General features: G+C 36.6%; 1 protein-coding gene across 1 annotated transcript; it reads right to left on the reverse strand.

The window, feature by feature from the left end:
• Window positions 1–17,596: 17,596 nt before the first annotated feature.
• On the reverse strand, window positions 17,597–21,786 carry LOC120087034 (aspartyl protease family protein At5g10770). The gene is made up of 2 exons (XM_039043879.1): window positions 21,533–21,786; window positions 17,597–19,156 (listed from the first exon to the last, which is right to left on the reverse strand). The coding sequence occupies exons 1-2, from the start codon at window positions 21,720–21,722 to the stop codon at window positions 17,874–17,876; spliced, it is 1,473 nt and encodes a 490-aa protein (XP_038899807.1). The 5' UTR covers window positions 21,723–21,786; the 3' UTR covers window positions 17,597–17,873.
• Between the last annotated feature and the right edge of the window lie 249 nt (window positions 21,787–22,035).

Below are 22,035 nucleotides of genomic sequence, written 5' to 3' on the forward strand. Positions count from 1 at the left end.
AAAAACAAGTAACTGAGCAAAAATACAAAATGTGAAGTAAATATCATATATTCAACACAAGTAGTTTTCGTACAAACTGTTTACAAACTACAAGACACGAGACTTTAGGCATCAGGCCTAACTTTACCAAATTGGAGCTTCGCCCGGCAGTTCAAGACTTGGTTCGCTTGTGAATCAGTTTACTCGGTGGAAAAATGTAATAGATAGAACTTTCATTCTGGTTTGTTTGTTGTTCATCCGGTCCATTAATCTATGATATTATACATGCAATGTATATTTTTTATGTCATATGGTATGCACATATAATAAATCCCACCTTAGATATGCATTTGCATGCATCTTCTTTTATTATAAGTGTTATGATTTAGAGAAGCATGATTTAATATACGTAAATGCCTGCTCATGCATCATATGCTATAAAATTATATTTATGCATGCATTATTTATTAAGTGTTATATTTATAAGCATTATAAAATACCTCGTTGTGTGTAATGTATGTTTTAGTTGCTTCTTTTAAAAGGTTATAAAATGGAATTAGAAACTAATAATAATAAAAGGTTAAAGTGTAGCAAATCTATCGATAAGAGATCTTTTGTCTAAGGCGGTTCTGCTAGCATGAGGTATTTAAAATGACGGCAATGGAACACCCCTACCTAGGAACCTACCTGGAAATGTGAATTAATAGATTTGATGCATGCATGTAAGTTAAGGACAGTCCATTAAAGAGTTTAAATGTGACTACTTGAACTTTTTTTTTCAAAGACAAAAGTTGTTTTTGAGCAGACTTAATAAATGACTTAGATATAAGGGGGGCGTCATATACAAAGAGTTTGTATAAGAACTGACCATGAAGTCTTAACGTCTCGTCATATAACACCATTCATGACAGAGACTTCACTTCACTAGGATGACCATAGGTAACATGACCTCAATTCTGAGTGAGTTGGAACTTCTGCCATTGAAGGCGGTCCTTTGATTTGTATGGGTGCGACTAGCCAGGTCACTGTTTCAAACCTACCATTTTGGGGATTCGTCTGATTTAGGAGCTGGGAACTCAGCTACACAAGATGGAATTCACTCCTTCCCCGAAGTAGAGGTAAGTAGATAGATAATTCTCTTAAGGGCTGATTTCGAAACTTGAACGATGTGGCACCACACACCTTCTCTTGGCCCGAGAGGTGTTCACACATAGTTGGACTATGTTGTATTGTTCATTAGAGGAATCAGTGGTACTTAAAGAGTGAGATGTATCTACAGGGGCATAACAGTAATTTTGTCCAGCTGTACTTATGAGCATCTGTGAAGGGTCATGTACTCATGATTGGTTATATCCGATGGACACAGAAATATATCTATGTTAAAAAGAGTTCAGCTGTTGGTCTTTAATGGAATGCCTGACAGTTAACGGATGGTGGATCTCATGGCTAAAGAGTTTAGTCTACTATTCACGAACCGTTGGTGCTTCGAGCCACAGGTTCACTAGGTCCCCTGGGTAGCTTGGATAAAGTCGAGAACTAGTATTTGGGTTAATTTGAAATGTTCAAATTGACAAGAGAAAGTTCGATTATATATGATATAATTGGCTAAATGTATGAGATACATTTTTTTCTGAGGAAATTAGATATAAATATGATTTATATCAAGTCGAGGAGAAAATACTATAGTAGATATGTGATATCAAACTATAGGATAAAAATATAATATGATAATATTTATTAATTAATTAGTTGATTAATTATATGATAATTAATCCAAATTTCACGTTCGGACGTGGGTTAGTGGGGAGCGTCGGTTAATTAAACCGATGGTTTAAATGAAAAAGGTTTTCATTTTGATCGTCCATCGTCAGATCGCCTGAAAAGAATTTGGAAGCACGCGTTGGTGAAAGTAAGCGTTCACTTAAGAAAATCGAGAGACTATACGATAGCTCTTCTCCACCTAAACAATCGTCCACCTTGCGTTAAACGATCACACACTGTCGATTTTACTAAACGATCGTGTACCTTTTCCTAAACGATCGTTCAATAAATACTACACGCGGCATTCGTGTTCGTGCTACTGTTGTTGAAGTTGCTGCTGGGTGCTGGTAGATCGCGTGGAGGGTTTCCGCTACGTAAGAATTCTGAAGTGTGAAGAACGTCTTCAACTAGTATAGAACTCTTTTCTTTGTTATTTATCTTGTTCTTAGCATGCTCTTAATTAAGATTTGTTTGCATAACTGTATGTATTGAACGTATAATATGTATTTCGGTCACAATGAGATCGAAGCGGTCCGAACACGCTCATAGAACTCGTAGTGTTGAGGAGGCATACGAGTGATGGACAAGGGCGAATGAGAAGGCCCGAGCCTACATCTTGGCAAGTCTTTCTGATGTCTTGGCTCTGAAACATGAGCCTATGGTCTCAACGCGTGAGATCATGGAGTCCCTGCGGGGGATGTTTGGACAACCGTCTGAATAGCTTATGCATGAGGCTCTTAAATACATATTCAACTCCAAAATGCTAGAAGGCGCCTCTATTCATGAACATGTGCTAAACATAATGGCCACTTTAATGTGGCGGAGTTGAATGGGTCTACCATCGATGAAGGCAGCCAGGTTAGCATAATCCTACATTCATTGCCGAAGAGCTTCCTGCACTTTGTTAGTAATTTGATTCTTAACAAAGTGAAATATAACCTTACAACTCTCCTCAACGAGTTGCAGATATACCAATCTTTACTGAAAAGTAAGGAGAGACAGAAGGGTGAGGAAAATATTGCTTCATCGTCCAGGACATTCCATAGAGGTTCGACTTTAGGAACAAAGGCTGCACCTTCTGTTTCTAACTCAGCAAAGGGGAAGAAGAAGAAGGGTGGTAAGGGAAAAGGGAAGGCACCTGCTAACCCACTACCTGTCGGCCCAAGTAGGCGTCCACAAGTTGCTAAGGGAAAATGTTTCCACTGCAACCAAGATGGATACTGGAAGAGGAACTGTCCTCGGTATCTGAAAGAGAAGAAAGAAGCCAAGGCCGATAAAGGTAAATGTGATTTACTTGTGCTTGAAACTTGTTTAGTGAAGAATGATGATTCTGCCTGGATAATTGATTCAGGCCCCACTAATCATGTAAATTCTTCTTTTTAGGGGATTAGATCTTGGCGATAGCTGGAGACTGGTAAGATGACGATGCGAGTAGGCACCGGGCACGCGTCTTAGCTGTGGTAGTGTGAGGACTCCAGTTAGCTTTACAGAATAGCTTTCTTGTTTTACATGTTGTATAAATTGTTCCTGAACTAAAGAGAAACCTCATTTATGTAAAGTATTTATTGTAATGTAAATATACTATCTCGTTTAATGTGGATAAAGCGTTTATTCATAAAGATGGTGTTTTTATTTGCACATCAAATCTGGAATCGAAAGGCCGTTAGCCATTAATTCCAACCATAATACTGAATTGTTCAGAACTGCCGTAACTCAATCAAAACGTCGACGAATTTCTCTAAAGAAAATGCCTAACTTTGGCATCTACGTTTAGGGCACATCAATGAGATACATTTTTTCGGACAAAATTAGATATAAATATGATTTATATCAAGTAGAGGAGAAAATACTATAGTAGATATGTGATATTAAATTATAGGATAAAAAAATAATATGATTATATTTATTAATTAATTATTTGATTAATTATATGATAATTAATCCAAATTTCACGTTCGGACGTGGGTGAGTGGGGAGCGTCAGTTAATGTAACTGATGATTTAAAATGAAAAAGGTTTTCATTTTGATTGTCCATCGTTAGATCGCCCGAAAAGAATTCGGAAGCGCGCGTTGGTGAAAATAAACGATCGCTTAAGAAAATCGAGAGACTATATGATAGCTCTTCTCTGCCTAAATGATCGTCCACCTCGCGCTAAACGATCGCACACTGTCGCCTACACGATCGGATAGCTTCTCTAAACGATCGTATAGTGTGTCGATTTAACTGAACGATCATGTACCTTTTCCTAAATGATCTTTCAATAAATACTACATGATCGTGTAGCTCCTCTTAAACGATAAGCAGTCTGCTATGCGATAGGGTTGTTTTCCCTCTCAGTTGCTTATCGCCTACATGATTTTTGTTTCCTCCTTCCTCTACCAAATTCACCAAAGTCCACCCTTGGAGTTTGCACTCCGAGAATACCCGGGGCTCTTTAATGGTGGTGTCGCCCCCGTGACATTCATGTTCGTGCATTTCTCGTGCTACTGTTGTGGATGCTACTGCTGGGTGTTGGTAGATCACATGGAGGGTTTCCGCTGCATAAGAGTTTTGAAGTGTGAAGAACGTCTTCAACTGGTATGGAACTCTTTTCCTTGTTATTTATCTTGTTCTTAGCATGCCGTTAATTAAGATTTGTTTGCATAACTGTATGTATTGAATGTATAATATGTATTTTGGTCATGGTGAGATCGGAGCGATCCAAACGCGCTCATGGAACTCGTAGATATGAGATCCTTCATAAATGTCTTTAGGTAAACGATCGTGTAGTGCACACTAGACGATAGAACAAAAACTAAACAGTCGCATAAACGACAACGAGGACACAAAGCCTGATCGTCTAGATGATCGCTTAACACGCAAAAGGTAAACGATTTACCACGAATTTACTCTGCGATCGTATAGTCAGTAACTAAGCGACGAGGCTTGTTGAGCTATACGATCGTCTAGTGCGCGTACGCGTTAAATGACACCCGAGCATCCGATACTCAGCAATCGTCAACCTCATCGTCTATACAACTCAAGTAATGCTTGATCGTCTTATTCCTCGAAGAACAACAACCCTTGCTCCAAACTTCTTCGCGAACGACTCAAGACTCAAACTAACTTTGAAATTATACTCGATAGAAATTAATTATGCCAAAAAACGCAGGGGGCTTTACAATTAACTGAAAATGTAAAAGAATTTAACAAACCGAAGTTTCATCCTAGAAAACTCCATTATTCCACACATCCACAAACGATTTAATAATTAAAATAGAGAGTAGACATGTTGCACCCACCGAGAATGTAAATTCAATTCTTTGCAGCAACGAATTGAAATATTAGAAACTGAGGCTCTGATACCAATTGAAGGAACTCTTATACAAGAGTACCTATGAGTGGAAGTGGATCTTTCCAATTCACTGTGACAGAATTTTCACATATATATTCAAACATACAGGTATGCGTTCACAAGACTAAATTACTTGCATGCTTAAAGGATCAATAAATAACAGACTAGAGATCATACCAGTTGAAGAATTTTCTTCATAACAAATCTCTCTTTCGCTGGAACGGCAAGCTATCTGGTGACATAAATTTGGTAACGCAATATGCGATGCATGGCTTAGGTTATGCGTTGGTTCTCATGCGTCGGTGGTCATGCGTTAGGATGGAATGTATGCGTTGAACTCTTATGTAATGACCATGCATTCCTGTCACAAGTTTTCTTGCGCTCTCGCCAAATATAACAAGATCGCAAGTTTCTCGGGTGATCCGAGGTCGAACTCAGGGACTTGTAGCTAAGTGTTATACGGTAATGTGTATGCGACGAATAAATAAAAGAATAATAAAGGCTATGGGCTAAGAATTACTTCTACTCCTAACTAACAGATTAAGCGGTAGAAGTATGACTGAAAGGTAGAGACACGGCAACGGTTGACGCGTAGTAAAATGCATGGAAAAATAGATAAAATGGTGAGGATGTCTTCATCGCAACCCTAAGCTTAACCGCAAGGGTAACCCTAGCCAATGAAACTTATGCAATCATGCTATACACACCTGACGAAGATACACACGATGTGTAATAGCAAATGGAACTTATTCCTAAGTCTCCATTCTTGCTTATGCGATCTTAATCTAGCTCTCTCAAGCCTAGATTCTAACCTAGCTCTCTCAAGTCTTATTCTTTCTTTAGACTCTCTCTCGAGTAGCTCTAAAGGGGTGATGGTCGCATGTATAAGACAAGGTAATCACATAAACATGGGTGACGTAAGATTATTCCTATCTCTAGTGAACACTTGCTTACATTGCTTAATGCGACCAACCACTTACCCTCCCGGGCAGTTAGTTGTTGTTGATTCTACTCATAGACAAGCATTGCTTCCGCTTATAGACAAGCGTTGTTACAGCTTCACACTAAGCAAATAAGGTTTTCTCACAACATTCGTGCAACGCACACCTCCCGGTGGTTTGCTACATGCTTCATATTCCTATGTCGAATGATTAAGTATGCGATACTCCAACAATCTTACTCAGTGATGCAATGAAAGTAAAAGATGCTAAGGAAAAGAAGATGGAGATGGAATCGAAGGACAACATAAAAATGCATTGATCACAAAATGTATTAATTCCTTAAGCCAAAATGTAATACAATACAAGGATAAAAAAGATATGGAGGGTCAGTTGGAAGCAATGTCTTGCTTCCAGCAGATGTGTGTCAAGGCTACCGGTTGTGCCATGGATGCGCGGTGGAGTAGACTCCCTCGAGCTCTAACTCCGGCGAAGGCTCCGGTCATCACTCGGAATGGCTAAGGGGATGATCTCAAGCTATCTTCTAGGGCTTTCGTCTGGATCACAAGGATTCACCCTAAGGCAGGGAACCTCAGGCAGAAAAACTCTGGACGATCTGAAATTCTGCTCAACAGCTTCTATTTATAGAGCTTGATCACCAACACAGCATTAATGGACCTTGCTTCTGGAATCTGACACTCGCGGCGTGATGATCCTTTTCTAAATCCCCGCTGCTAACGACGTGGTAAGTGAAATGTCAACAATACCTTTTGATAATCCCAATGTATGCGTTCATGCTTACATTCCATCAACCTTACGATCACCCTTCTATTATGGTTATCATTATGTAGCTGCAATCTCTCTGTAATGACCGAATTTTCTTGACGGCCACAACTTCTATGTGATGGATGCATGCGATTCATGGCCGCAACATCCATGCGTCAAACGTTTGCATTTTCCTCTGCGATAGGGAGATTCCCGGCATGCGGTCGTCTTTGCGATAGCCCGGCTTCTGCGTATGCGATCGATTTCTGCGGTTACTACAAAAATAAACAATTGAACGTATATTAATGCATAATAGTGATGGAACACGAGACATACACAGCGGAATAAGGATCTAATTACACTCTAATTGCTTTTAATTAAAATAAAATTAGCATGCAAATGTATAAAAAAAAGCAAACTAAAAGGGATAGAATACAACCTTTGTAGCTCCCGAAAAACGTTTTTTCTCACTGAATCTCGACCTGAACTCTTCCGAACCACCACTAGAGTTTACCCACTATTCTTGAGACATGGCTAGTGTTCTGTTCTTGCGGTTTTGAATAATCTGAATCCCGAGAACATACTGCGTATTTCCCAAATCTTTCATTTGGAACTGCGTTGCTAGCCATCTCTTGATGTTATTTAGGTAACCTACTTCATTCCCAATGAGTAGAATATCGTCAACATATAAAACTAAGAATGCTATAGTAGAATTGAAGATCTTCTTGTAAACACAAGGCTCGTAACATTCTGTTCAAAGCCATAAGATTTGATCGTAGTATCAAATCTTATATTCCAAGATCTAGAAGCTTGTTTCAACCCATAAATGGATTTTTGAAACTTACAAATCTTTTGTTCTTGACCCTGTGCAATAAACCCCTCTGGTTGAGCCATATAGATACTCTCTTCAAGATCGTCGTTTAGAAAGGCTGTCTTGACATCCATCTGCCATATCATTTGATTTTACATCATTTGGTTGATCTAAAAGTTTTCAGACAGAGATGAAGTACATAGACTCTATTTCGAGGTCCATGGCTTTGACCCACTGATCACGGTCCACATCTATCATCGCCTATTTATAGGTCGATGGATCCTCTATGTCGTCATCAGGTATAACGACTTGTGTTTCTGTTAAACCCAAGTAACGGTCAGACTGATGAACAACCCTCCCACTACGTCGAGGCATTCTTAACTCTTGAGAAGGATGTGATTGACCAGATGTACTAGTTTTATCTACTACTTTTGTAGATGAACTAGCTCTATCTGTAGCGTCTTTGGAAATTTCATTCAATACTAGTCTACTGCGAGGTTGATGACTTCTTATGTGGTCTTCCTCTAAGAATGTGGCATTTGTTGATACAAATACCTTATTCTCTTGAGGATCGTAAAATAGACCACCTTTTGTTTCTTTTGGATAACCTACAAATAGGCATAGTTTTGAACGACGTTCCAATTTTTTAGGATTTTGCACCAACATGTCCCCAAAAGGTGTTTCTGAAACAGGAGTTTCTTATTCCTATAGCTCATAAGGTGTTTCTGAAACACTTTTAGAGGGAACGTTATTCAAAATATAGACAGTAGTTTCTAATGCATGTCCCCAAAAGGAATCAGGTAACTTAGCAAAGCTCATCATTGAGCGAACCATGTCTAACAAGGTTCTGTTTCAGATACACCGTTCTACTGAGGCATATTAGGTGCAGAGAGTTGTGACTCGATTCCGTGTTCTATCATATAGTCCCGGAATCTTAAGTCCATGTACTCCCCACCTCGATCTGATCATAGTGTCTTAATTGTTTTACCTAACTGGTTCTTAACCTCAGCCTTATATTCTTTGAACTTTTCAAAAGAATCAGACTTGTGATGCATTAGGCAAATATGACCATACCTTGAATAATCATCAATAAAACTGATGAAATATTCATACCCACCTCGAGCTTTGACATTCATCGGTCCATAAAGGGTCAAATGTACGAGCTCTAAGGGTATTATGGCTCTGAGACCTTTTCCAGTAATAGACCTTTTAGTCGTTTTTCCCTCAAGACAAGACCCACCTGGAGGTAAAGAATTGTCTTCTAACTGATTTAGAAGTCCATTCTTAACCATTCTCTCAATCCTTTTTAGATTTATGTGGCCAAGTCTTAAGTGCCATAGATAAGCATTAGAAGAAACTTTTTGTCTTTTATTCTGAGTTTCGGCTGTTCTAAACATCTCAGTATTCAAGACAAATTTTGCTTTAGTTGGTCTTAACTTATATAAGTTGTTTTCAAGTATAGCAGAGCAAATTTGAATACCTTTTCTGAAAATGAACGCTTCATTAACATCAAAAGATATTTTATATATTTGTTCCAATATACATGTGATAGATATTAAATTCCATCTCATTTTAGGAGCATACAAAACATTTTTAAGTATGATATATCTATCATTGAAAACTAACTTCAAGTCTCCCACTGCTTTGGCCGAGACAACCTCTCATGTTCCAACCTTGAGGGTGATCTCGCCTTCTTCAAACTTTTTCCAGAAACTAGTTTCCTGAAAAGAGAAGCAAATATTATTAGTGGCTCCTGAATCCAATATCCAGGTTGAGGTATCTGACTCCACTAAATATATTTCAACAACTAGTAAATCATATTTACCTTGTGCGTCTTTTTAGCTTTTTTCTCAGCAAGGTGTTTTGGGCAGTTCCTCTTCCAGTACCCGTTTTGGTTGCAATGGAAACATTTTCCTTTTTCTGCAACTTTCTTTTCCTTGTTTGTCATGGGAGTCTTCCCCTTACCCTTTTTTTTCATTTGAACATTTTTGTTCTTTGAAGGTCAAGCTTTAGTTTTAGAGGACGATCCTTTTAAAACTTTCTTTGTGGTGACAACATTTGCCTCCATTTCATTCCCCGTAGACTTTGTAAGAGTTTGAAATCGCTGGAGCTCATTAAGAAGGGTTGTCAGATTAAACTCTATCTTATTCAGAGAAGCATTCGTTTGAAAAGGTATGAAGCTCTTCGGAAGAGACTCTATAATAAAGCTAACCTGATTTGCCTCGTCGATGGTGCCACTATTTACTTCAGCAATATTGAAGTGGACCATCATGTCCAGGACATGTTCTCTAACAGAGGTCCCTTTCTTCATACGCTTATTGTAAATGTACTTAATTGCCTTGTGTCTTAGGATTGATGACGGTTGCCCAAACATCTCTTTTAATGAATCCATTATAGCCTTAGCTATGCCCAAGGATTCGTATTTCTTCGCCAATACATCAGTCATGTTGGCAAGAATATAGACACGAGCTTTATCATTAGCCTTAACCCATCGATCATAAGAATCCCGACTAGTTAGGCTAGCATTCGAGGCAGGGGCCTGAGGACATTCCTCAGTTAAGACAAATCTCCGATCATCTATTACTAGTATTGTATTCAGATATTTTTTCCATGTTGAGTAGTTGTCATCGTTCAGTTTTTCAGAAGCTAATAGTTGAACTAAAGAGCTAGTCATGCTGAAAAGAAAAACATATCTTTTTTAGTAAAAATATTAATCTTTAAAATCCAATCAAGTTTAGCAAAAAAAATAATGTGCCCATCATTATTATATTTACAATGATATTTCAACGGTTTAGAATAACCTTCACCGAGGGGTGATCGACTATTCCTCCATTGAACCAAGACTTTCTTGACTAGATACTATCACCAGAATAACTCTTATTCCTATAGTAACTTAGTTTCTTATTCCTATAGTAACTTAGTTATCGCTACTTTGGTCAAGAATTTACTAACACTTAGTAATTCTCGTAAGTGTGACCCTCCATTTTTAGACCTCAAAGATCTGAATCATTATGCTCCTGAAGTAGAAAAGACAAGAATGAAAACGGACCTGAGAGACCCTATCAATTTCTAGAGTTCGCAGAGTTCCGAATCCTATAATACAACCCTCCAATTGGTAAGGTCGCTCCAGGGCAGACATGCAGGCGCATTATAGGAATCTCACGATGCGCTAATGGAAGAAACCGTTGGATGTGTTCACACACTTCTTTCTCCCACTTACTATGAACAACTTCCCCTATCCACCTTGGTATTGACTCATGCAAACACTCTCTGAATGGAGTCCGCTCGCAGGGCGGCCCAAAGCCAAGCATGAATCTCACTGTGCGAACTCTTAGGGACACTAGAGCTAAAAGTACATTACTTCTCTCCAGCTGAAGTGTTCTAGACGGTTAGGGTATAAAATACTTAGCGATACATTTCGGCTAACTTAAACATATCCTAAGTCTAGGTGATTCATCCGAGTATAACTTTTATACTGGATTTTTAACCTATGATGTCTAGGTGATAAACAAATTTTATTACCTCACACCTGTCTCTTATACACATCTAGATGTGTATAAGAGACAGATCTAATATTTATATTAAAACTAAGCATGCATAGTATATATTTTATAACACTTATAACATATAACAAATGCATGTCACATGCTTTTCCTATGGTGGGGTTTTAAAACTATATGGCATACTATATGCACACATAATCAAACAACATTATACATCACATGCATAATAGGTAAACAACACTAAAGTGCCGATTTTGGCATTAAAAACAAAAAAATAACTAATTTATTACGAAAAATAGCAACAAGCTTCCCGGAACCGGCTTCAAACACTTTGAACTATCTGGAACCTGTCTCTTATACACATCTAGATGTGTATAAGAGACAGCCCTAAGTGAGCATGCATCTTATTTGTATTATAGATTTTAGAAGTCTAGGTTATTTTATAACAATTTTAACCCTAGAGCATTCATCTATAACATGTTTCCTTCAAACAAAGATGCTTTAATATAATATTTATATTAAAACTAAGCATGCATAGTATATATTTTATAACACTTATAACATATAACAAATGCATGTCACATGCTTTTCCTATGGTGGGGTTTTAAAACTATATGGCATACTATATGCACACATAATCAAACAACATTATACATCACATGCATAATAGGTAAACAACACTAAAGTGCCGATTTTGGCATTAAAAACAAACAAATAACTCATTTATTATAGAAATCAGCAACCAGCTTCCTGGAACCGGCTTCAAACACTTTGTACCATCTGGAACTGCTCAGAAACCACTCGAACCGGCCCAAAAACACCAAAAACCAAGTTGAACTAGTCAAACCGGCTCAACCAGGTCAAACGGATCGATCCAGACCATCTGGACCGACTGGTCAACATGTGCTGGCACGGTCAACGGAGGTGCAAGGCAGGTCGGGTCGACGGAAAGCGCACGGGCGCGCAGGTCGCGGAGGCGGGAGGCGAAAACGGGTCGAAGCGCAGAATGGGTCAGGCCTTTCGTCGACAGCTAGTGCGCGCAAGGCTACTCCGAATCGGGTCGGACCTCGGGCTGGCGAGTGGGTGGTCGAGTCTGGTGGCTGAAGCGGATCTGGAATCAAAATTCCTTCAATTTTGATGTTGTCCTTTCTCCTGGAAGAAACTAATTTCAACCTAATTTCAACTCTAATGACTCTAACAAAATTAAAAATCCTTTTTCACACATTAATGCTCATAAACATGTGAGTAATTACAAATTTACACAAGAAATTTAAAGAAAAAAAATGTCAAAATCGTAAAAAAATCCCCTTTAGTCCATATTTCATTCAACACTTGAAAGAAGGGGGAAAAAATACCCACCAAAAGAAATTGAGCGTAATTAAAGCATGCTATGATACCACATGATGGAACACGAAACATACACAGCAGAACAAGGATCTAATTACACTCTAATTGCTTTTAATTAAAAGGAAATTAGCATGCAAATGTATAAAAAAAACAGTAAACTAAAAGGGATAGAATACAACTTTTGTAGCTCCTGAAAACGCTTTTTCTCGCTGAATCTCGACCCGAACTCTTCCAAACCACCACTAGAGTTTACCCACTATTCTCTGGACTCAGAACCGGATTGTGGGACTCGGTGAATGAAGGAATAAAAAGAGAAAGAAATAGTGGTTCAAGGTTAATGTGTGAAAGAAAGGAGAAATTTTAGTGAGAATTATGGAAAACAAAATTAGAAAAAAATATCCTTTTTTTTTAAGAAGAAGAGAAAAAGATTTCAAAAACCCCTTTTTATTAAACAATTATATGCATCTAATGCACGAAAAAACTCACCAAAATTCAACACCTCACAAAGCACTAACCCAAAGTGGGCTATGTGTCATTCTATAATGTTTACACATAGTCCACTTAAGTTAGTGGGATTTTTCAACAAAAATGTTGGATAATTCCACTACTCTTAGTCAACAAAATGGTCTTTTTCTATTTGGTCAAAGTCAAACTTTGACTTTTAGCGAAAAAAAATCAAACCTTTGACTTTTTACAGTTTTTACCCTCTTGACTAATTTTGACGTCCCGAACATGAATCCACATTCATATTTTTAAAATTCAAATCACATTTGAATATAGAGTGCCATACAAAAAATCGATAGCGATATCGCATATACTTGTCGGTTTTAATCCCTTTTCCTAATTCGAACAATTCGAATTAATCCAACATACTGTTCTAAGTTTAATCCATATGAGCTAGCAGGGGGACTTAATGGACCTACAAATCATGGGCTCCAACAATCCGAGATTAATCGGTAAAACTCTTTAACCTAATTAATCAACATATGTTAACTAACAGGTCATTCCACTAAAGTCCCATAGTTGCACTCCCCTCACTGTAGATATATTTCTATCCATCTGATATAATCATAACCAGTAAGTCAATCTTTCACAGGTTGTTCGTGGTTTTGGCTGGGTCAAAATACCGTTTTACCCCTGAGAACACTTATTGTTCCTTCAGTACCACTGAACCTCTAAAAAACAATTAATTTGTGGTCCAACCAACAAATCTAGTTCCTCTCATCCTAGTGAGAGGGTGGGGCCCCTTGTTCTTATTTCAAAGTCAGCACTAAGGGAACAACCTATCTACTACCCTTAGAGACAGGTAGGAATGAAGTCCGTCTTGCACCTTATGTCCCTAGCTATTTACCCAGTTTTACCCTTGAAATGGGAGGCTTATTGAGCCAGCGCTGTTGAGCTGCTCTCACCCATGTAGATCTAAGGATAATCCTGAATAAACAGGAGTTCATAGTTAGCTCAGGATTGAGATCGAGTTACCTAGGTCATCAAATTTGAATTAGTCAGTTTTAAACAATAAACGGTGTGATAAAGTAAAAGTGACTAAGTCGTGGTCCAGTCTTATACAAACTCATTGCATAGGATGCCCCCACTCACATATCTCTATATAAACGATATAGGATCACATTCTTTGTACTAACTACAAAGTGGGCCGCATCCATAATGTCCCCAGAACAAGGCACCCAACCTTATCCCTATACTATAGACCATTTTAGGCTATATACTCGAACTTGATCCATGTTTTATGTCATCACATAAAGTTCAAGTCTACATTAAATAGCCTCAGGACCTTAGTTTATTGGATTGAAGATTACAGTTTCAATAACAATTTTATCGAAAAACAAAACAAAATATGTTTATCAATTTACAAACTATGAGTTTTAGGACATAAAATCCAACAAATAGTGGGTTAGCCAAGATTCTTAATGCCGATAGACGCAAACTCGTTTTCTCATGAATTCCTAATATAATCGCCGCATATTCTACTTAACAGCCCTCATAATTCTAAATAAAAGACCTATAATGACCTACATTTCTGCCTGTCATCACTATCGTTCAGCAACACCCAATCATCTACCACGAACAGTCTCCACACAAACAGAAGGAAATGGGGATGACACCACTACTCGGAGGCCTCAGTATTCTCGGAGTGAGAATCCAAAGGGTGGGCTTTGTTCAGATTTGGTAGAGGGGAAGAGGAAAAGAGATTATATACAACGATCAAGTAACTGGGAGAAAGACTCGTCTATCGTATAGACAAAATGCCTGATCGTTTAGGTGAAGTATACGATCGTGTAGAAAAAGCTAAGCGATTGTCTATACGATCGTATAGGAAAAGCTAAATGATCGTCAATATGATCTTTTAGTAAAGTTCAGGCACTAAACGATCATTTAGTAAAAGATGAGCGATCGTTTAGTAAGTAGCGCGCGCGGGTATAAGCAATCGTTTAGTAAGTAACGCGCGCGGGTGTAAGCGACCGTTCAACACTATCGTAAAGGCTCTGATTTACTAAGCGATGACACACACTTTTTAATCGCAACACACCGTGAGCTATTTAAGCGTCTCAAAACGATTCTTCATCTTACTCATCCGTTACGAAAACAGAAGAGACACCAGCCAATTATCCCATAACTGTCCAATTAATAAATAATAAATATAATCACATTATATTCATAACCTATGGTTTAATATCATATATTAACCATAGTATTTTTCCTCCATTAGATATAAATCATATTTATATCCACTTTCCTCCAAATTAATGTATCTCAAACATAAAGTCAACTGTATCATATATAATTAACTATTTCAATTATATCATATATAATCGAACTCCCTCTTGTCAATTTGAACATTTCAAACTGACCCAAAACTGATTCTCAACTTGTATCCAAGCTACCAAGGGGATCTTATGGACCTATGGCTCGAAGCTCCAACGGTACATCAATAACTGACTAAACTCTTTAACCACGATATCCACTATCCGTTAACTGCCAGGCATTCTACTAAAGACTAACAACTGAACTCTTCTTACCACAGATATATTTCTATGTCCATTGGATATAACCAATCATCAGTACGATGACCCTTCACAGATGCTCGTAAGTAAGTTGGGCCAATTTACCGTTTTGCCTCTATAGTTATATGATGAGACGTCTCTGTCATGAACGGGGTTATATGATGAGACGTTAACACTTCATAGTTAGGTTTTATACAAACTCTTTGTATAGGACACCCCTGCTCGCATGTCCCTTACACGAATAATCAGGATCAGACCATCTGTGACAAGTCACAACACTTGTAACTATTACACAAAGCGGGCCGCATCCGTAGTGTTACCAAGATAAGGTTTCCCTCCTATATCCATATACTACAGACCATTTTGTTTATCACTTAAGACATGATCCACTTGTATGTCACCACATACATGCTTAAGTTACATTAAGACAACCAGGGATTTTAAGTTTAGTAGTTGTTGGTAAAGGAAATAAAACATCCAAATGTGCAAAGTCAAGAAGTGAAGTAAATATCATATATTATACATCACAATCACAAGCGTTCGTACAAAAATGTTTACAAACTACCGAACACGAGACTTTAAGGCATCAACCCTAACACCTTTTGTCTTCAGGTTTCATCATGCTGTGATGGATACTATCTAGCTCAAGCAAAGTATACATCAGATTTGTTGGCTTGTTCAGGTATCATTGATTCTGCCACAACACCGACACCGTTGGATTCCAATTCCGTCTGACCTCCTTTGATGGTGTTCCTCTTCAGGATCCAACACTGTACAAACAACTAGTTGGTAACCTTATTTATTTAACAGTAATTCGGCCAAACATAGCTTATGCAGTTCATATTGTCAGTCAGCTCATGTCCACTCCTCGCACTATCCACTTCATAGTTGTTCTTTGTATTCTGCGTTATGTTAAAGGTATGTTGGGACATGGACTTCAATTCTCCTCTACATCCTCTTTGGTTCTGTCTGGATATTCTGACGCTGATTGGGTGGGCGATCCTACGGATAGACGATCTACCATATGTTACTGTTTTTATTTGGTTGATTCTCTCATTTCTTGGCGGAGTAAGAAATAAACGGTTGTATCTCGATCCAGCATTGAATCGAAGTATCGTGCACTTGCTGATGCAACTTCAGAGGTCTTATGGTTGCACTGGCTCTTGGCTGACATGGGGGCTCCTCAAAATTCTGCCACTATTCTTCATTGTGACAATCATAGTGCTATTCAGATAGTACATAATGATGTTTTTCATGAACGGACAAAGCATATTGAGACTGACTGCTGCTTTATCCACCATCATCTTCAAAGTTTTACTCTGCGTCTTTAATCCATACCTACAAATCCACACCTACAACCGAGCAACCGGCCGACATCTTCACCAAAGCCTTTCCCTCTGGGCGCTTTCTTCAGCTACTATGAAAACTCAAGTTGGTTTCTACCCTACCACCTTGAGTTTGAAGGAGATGTTAAATTGTAAAGTCAGTCTTCTTCTGTTAGGATTTTCAAATGGTAGGTTGAGCTTTGTTAGGGGTTCTGTTAGCTATTTTTAGTTCTTGTATCAAGCTATTTATACATGTACAATTGTGTTATTGATCAATATAATACATACCGAAATCATTCATTCAGGTCATATTTCTCAACATATATATAGATCTCAAAAAACTCTTCTTTACCACTTTAACTGGTCGTGGGGGGAGGGAGTTTATATACAACCGAGATAAAGTGGTTTATGATTGAATCTCAGAGGCATTCTTATCATTTGGTAGATCCAAGTCCATGGCCTATTTCGGGTTCACTCAGAGATTTGACAACTACCATAAGAGGTGTGATGTATATGCACTCACTACTATAAGAGGCGTGATGTACATGCACTCAATACATGGGAATGCAACACTTTTAAGTTTGAACCTCATATTTACCCTATATACCAATTACCATGTTTGTATGATGACACGATATTCTACGTTAATCCAAGTTGGAAGAAAATCATACCAAAATCCTACAATTAGGAACTCAATATGGTTTAGTTCTGTTTATCATATCGCGTGTATGTATGTATATATATAAAAATACCTTCTTTAGTTCTTTAAGATTAAAGTTTTTCACACAAATATGTGAACTTGAAAAAAGGTGTATCAATAAATGGTAATATTTGAATAATATTTGAATTGAAATAAATATACAGATTACAAGACAAGCAAAAATGGAAATATACAAATACAAATTCTTTCTTCTTCTTGAGAGGAAATGATTAATTCATCTCAAGAATTCCACTTCCTTCAAAGCCAATACCAAACCCAACCCACCCATTACAATAAACAACCAAGGCCCAGTTTCTCAAGTCCGATCTCTCTTTAATAACAAAATTTCCGGGAAAATCAACCATTTTCCCGGAAAATTGCTCTCTCAACTAGAAACTGCAAGCCTCCCCTGCAAAACCCACCTTAGATTCTTTAGAATTATATATAACCCTCTGATTCTTCTGCTGATAATTCCCAATTATCACTGTTTGATCTTCATAAGCCAAACTCGCAAACGCTAAACAAATCTGAGAAGCATCAGATTTCACGAAGTAAAAAATTCCTTCAACATCCACAGTCATTTCTGCATTCCCTTCAAAGATAAATTTCACAGTAGGGATGTTCACTTCTTGATACCCTGATAGATTATAACAAGTATTGAGAATCGAAAATCCAGGTGTTGTTTTATACCCAGAAAATTGTTTCTCAAATTCTGCTTTGAAAGCTCTGTAAATCGATGGAGATAACCTTGTAATCACTGTTCCTGAATCAATTAAACTCATAATCCCTTCGTTTGAAGTTAAACCAGGCACATTCAAATTCACCCCACCGATTGAAATCCCAGTTAAATTCAGAAAGTAGAAATTCGACATTTGTGGATTTTGAACCATTCTTGTGTAGGAAATTGGAGAAATGTTCTTGAAATTTGAGAAATCGGTGCCCCCCATTGTTAAAGAACCTGAAGCTCTAACTCCAGTTGTGGGTAAACAGTAAGAAAAAATCCCGCCAAAAACAGAGGAAGTTTGAGAAACCAGGGATAATTCACTTCTAGCTAAACCCATTAAACCGGAGGCTCCGCCGAATAATCCCTTGTTATTCTGCCCACATCCGAATATGAAATTATTAATTTCGGTTTTACCTAAATTCAGCTTCTCGAATCCTAGTTCCCCACGGGAATAAGATCCATCGCCGTAGTCGATCTGGTAATCGCAGGAAGTTGAATTTTGCTTAGAACAGAGGTCGGAGCTGCCGGCGGTGGGTTGAAGAGATAAACAGGTGGACGAATTGCAAGGAAGGGAAAAGAAGGAAGAGGATTTTGAGGGATCGAAGAGGGGTTCTTGTTGGTTGTAACAGAGACGGCAAGGGCGGCATTGAACCCAAGTGAGATCGCTGCCAGTGTCGACGATGAGAGTTGAATTCCGTCCGCCGATGCCGATGGTGACTATGTAATTGAGGGTTTGGAGTCTGGCGCCGGAGGAGATGGGGATTTGGGAATCGGAGAGTTGGTGGGTTTGGCCGGGAAAAATGGCGGATTCGGAGTGTGATAAAAGGGAATTGACGTTAATGACGTCGAGGATTATGCGCTTTTGAAGATTCTCTTCCCAATCAGTTACTTTGCCTGAGCAATAGTCTCTTTGTTTCATTTCCAGTGTTGCCATTCCTTCCGTTACCTCTGAAATTCAAATCCCATAAATTCTTTTAAAATTTTAAGTGAGAAAAATAAGTATTTTTAAGCGTAATTCAAATCCAGTTTGATTAATCCATTCAAATGGATCTAATTAACTTGCAACTATTTAGAGAAAAGAAATAAGTGAAAAATATTATAGCCTAGGTAGTAACCAAATATATTTACCTTTTTTATACAAATTAGAAAACGTAGTTTAAGTATTAATTCAACAAACTTACTTTTTTAGTTCACGTATTAATTGAATAAACAAACTTACTTTTTAGTTCCACATTTGCGTATGTATTTGGAATACATTTTCAAATGTTTAATTTAAAAAATGAGTCATTTTAAAAGAAATTTGGGTGTTTGACGACCACTCAAAATAATTTTTTGAAAACATTTTTTTTTTAAATCAATTTAAACAGGCCCTTAATATCTTATCCATTAAATTATATTGAATTGGAAACAAAAAAGTGAGGTGAGTTTACTATTTAAGATATGTATACTAATTCAAATACTTATACCAACATATATTTTGTAGATTAACTTTAAAATGATAGATCTTGCAATAATAATAATAATAATAATAATAATCTAAGCATAAGTGAGGGGAAGGAATTAGGTTAAGAAATAAAATAAAATTAGTACATTGGAATTATTGCACAATACTCTGGTCTATAAATTAATTCTACTAAAGCTAAATAAATTTGTAGATTTCCTACATTAATTAATATATGAAACTATTTGTAAAACACAACAATTTTAACAAATCAGATGGGAATATGAAAGTTGAGCCCTATTTGGTATCCATTTCTTTTTCTTTTTCTTTTTTTTTTTCTGTTTTTAGGTTTTGAAAATTAAGCATATTTTTTCCTTTTTTTGGTTAATAATTTATATTTTTATTAAATATAATGGTTGAATTTTTTTATCAAATTTAAAAAAAAAAAAAAAATTAATTTTCAAATTTTGATTTATTTCCTTAACGAGAACCTTAATTTATAGGCTTCACAAGGTAAACAGTACAAAAATATAATTTATAGTTACCTCCTCGACGAAAAATATCTAAAAGAACAAACATATCTGACAATACTTATTTATATATATATAATAGACAGTTTATATGGAGAAACAAAGAGGCTTTTGCTGCTGACAGCCATCCCATTTTTTTTTTTTAATTACCAGGATAACCTTTAATGTAAAGCATGAAACAGATGTTACCTACCCATCCAAATCTTTAATCAAGGGTAATTTTGGAATTTTAAGAGTGAAATTTTTAAATATTGATAATATGCAGTATGCTAGTATTTCTTTATTAAATGTTGAATATTTACAAAAGTTAATCTTGGAGCCTGCTCATTTAGCAAACTATTATGACTGATTTGTTTTTTCCCATTTGTTCTTTATTGAAGAATAATCTATTAGAATGAATACTTTGATAAAAAAAAATTAATAATATTTTTAATATTATTTTAACCTAATCAGATTCATATTCTATTGACCTTGTGATTCTAAAAAAATGTGGAAAAAAAAAAGTTAACTAATTATCTGACTGAAAATTTTCTTAATCCAACCCTATGCCCTACAATATTTCTCTATAATTACTATTGAACAATAAGGGAAAGAAAGATCCATTATTGATTGATGCATGTAATTTCCCAAAAAGAAAAAAGGAAAAAAGGAAAAAATGAAATAATAACAGAAGAGAGAGAAGGCCCAAAAGAAATTAAAAGACATTGTATTTTTTTATTCAAAAACCTAAAAGAGCAACACGAATTTATCTTCAAATGAATTCAAAATGTAATGTGAGCTAATAGTTAAATATGTTAATATTTAAAAAAGAAAAAAATAAAAAGAAACACCCCTTTTAAAAGCAAACATCATCTAAAAGCCCCAAAAAGGATTAGCTTTTACTAGAAAATTGATAAATTCCCTTTTAATTAGAAAAATTATTTGGAATGATAAAACGGTTGAAAATATTTACAAAATATAACAAAATTTTAGAATTTATATAGATACGAATAGGCTTCTATCAATGTACCACTGAATAATAGGTATTAATAGAAATCTATCGTTCTCTATTAATAGATTAGGAAAGTTTACTATATTTTGTTAATAGTTTGGTTATTTTTTATATTTGGAAAAAAAAAAAAAACCCTTTTAATTAACTAATAAAAGGAAAAGGAAAAAAAAAAAAAGAAGATGAAAGTTCATCTTTTAAAGCAAGAAAAAAAGGGCAAATCCTAGATCCTTTCAAAAGCAAAGCAAAAGGCCACATTAAAAGGAAAAACAGATCCCAAAGATAATTAATAACAATAATAATCAAGATAATTATTAAGAGGGATTTTCCCCACATTTTCTTTTTTAAAAAAAGAAAGAACTCACTTGGCTTCTGAAAGTTGCAATTAACAGTAGTTTCTGCCTGTTGCTGCCATGGAAATTTCTGAAAAAGCTGAAAAAGAGCCTTCTCATAATTATCTCCATTAACGACGTCGAACGAGCTCGAACGAGCATCGACGACGAAGAGAAGAAGAAGAAGAGAAAGGAAAAAATGCAGAGATTTTGCAATCTCCATGGCTTAGAGAAAGAAAAAAATTTGAGATAAAGAGAGAGAAGAAAAAAAGAAAAGAAATGGAGGGAAAGAGATTCTTAGGAATTGGAGTTTAGCATGGGAACAAAAGATGAAGGGCTGGCTAATGTGGCCCCCACTCTTGTGCATGAGAAATTATTGGCCTTTCACGTGCACACACACACATATATATATATAGATAGATATAAAACAGCAAATTTTGGAATTTAACTAAAATTAAAAGTCTTAATTACGATGATTAGTGGTTATTGATCTGTTGAAAAACCCTTAATTAATCAAAATTTTGTTGCTTCTCTGT

This window comes from Benincasa hispida, chromosome 9, assembly GCF_009727055.1.
Source record: "Benincasa hispida cultivar B227 chromosome 9, ASM972705v1, whole genome shotgun sequence".
NCBI lineage: Eukaryota > Viridiplantae > Streptophyta > Magnoliopsida > Cucurbitales > Cucurbitaceae > Benincasa > Benincasa hispida.

What these genes read in the sequence shown, in the direction of transcription:
- LOC120087034 (XM_039043879.1), bottom strand. Translation starts at nt 21,722, where the DNA reads ATGGAGATTGCAAAATCTCTGCATTTTTTCCTTTCTCTTCTTCTTCTT. An exon ending in TTGCAACTTTCAGAAGCCAA is followed by an intron (nt 19,157 to 21,532) that starts GTGAGTTCTTTC and finishes TTTGAATTTCAG; the next exon opens with AGGTAACGGAAGGAATGGCA.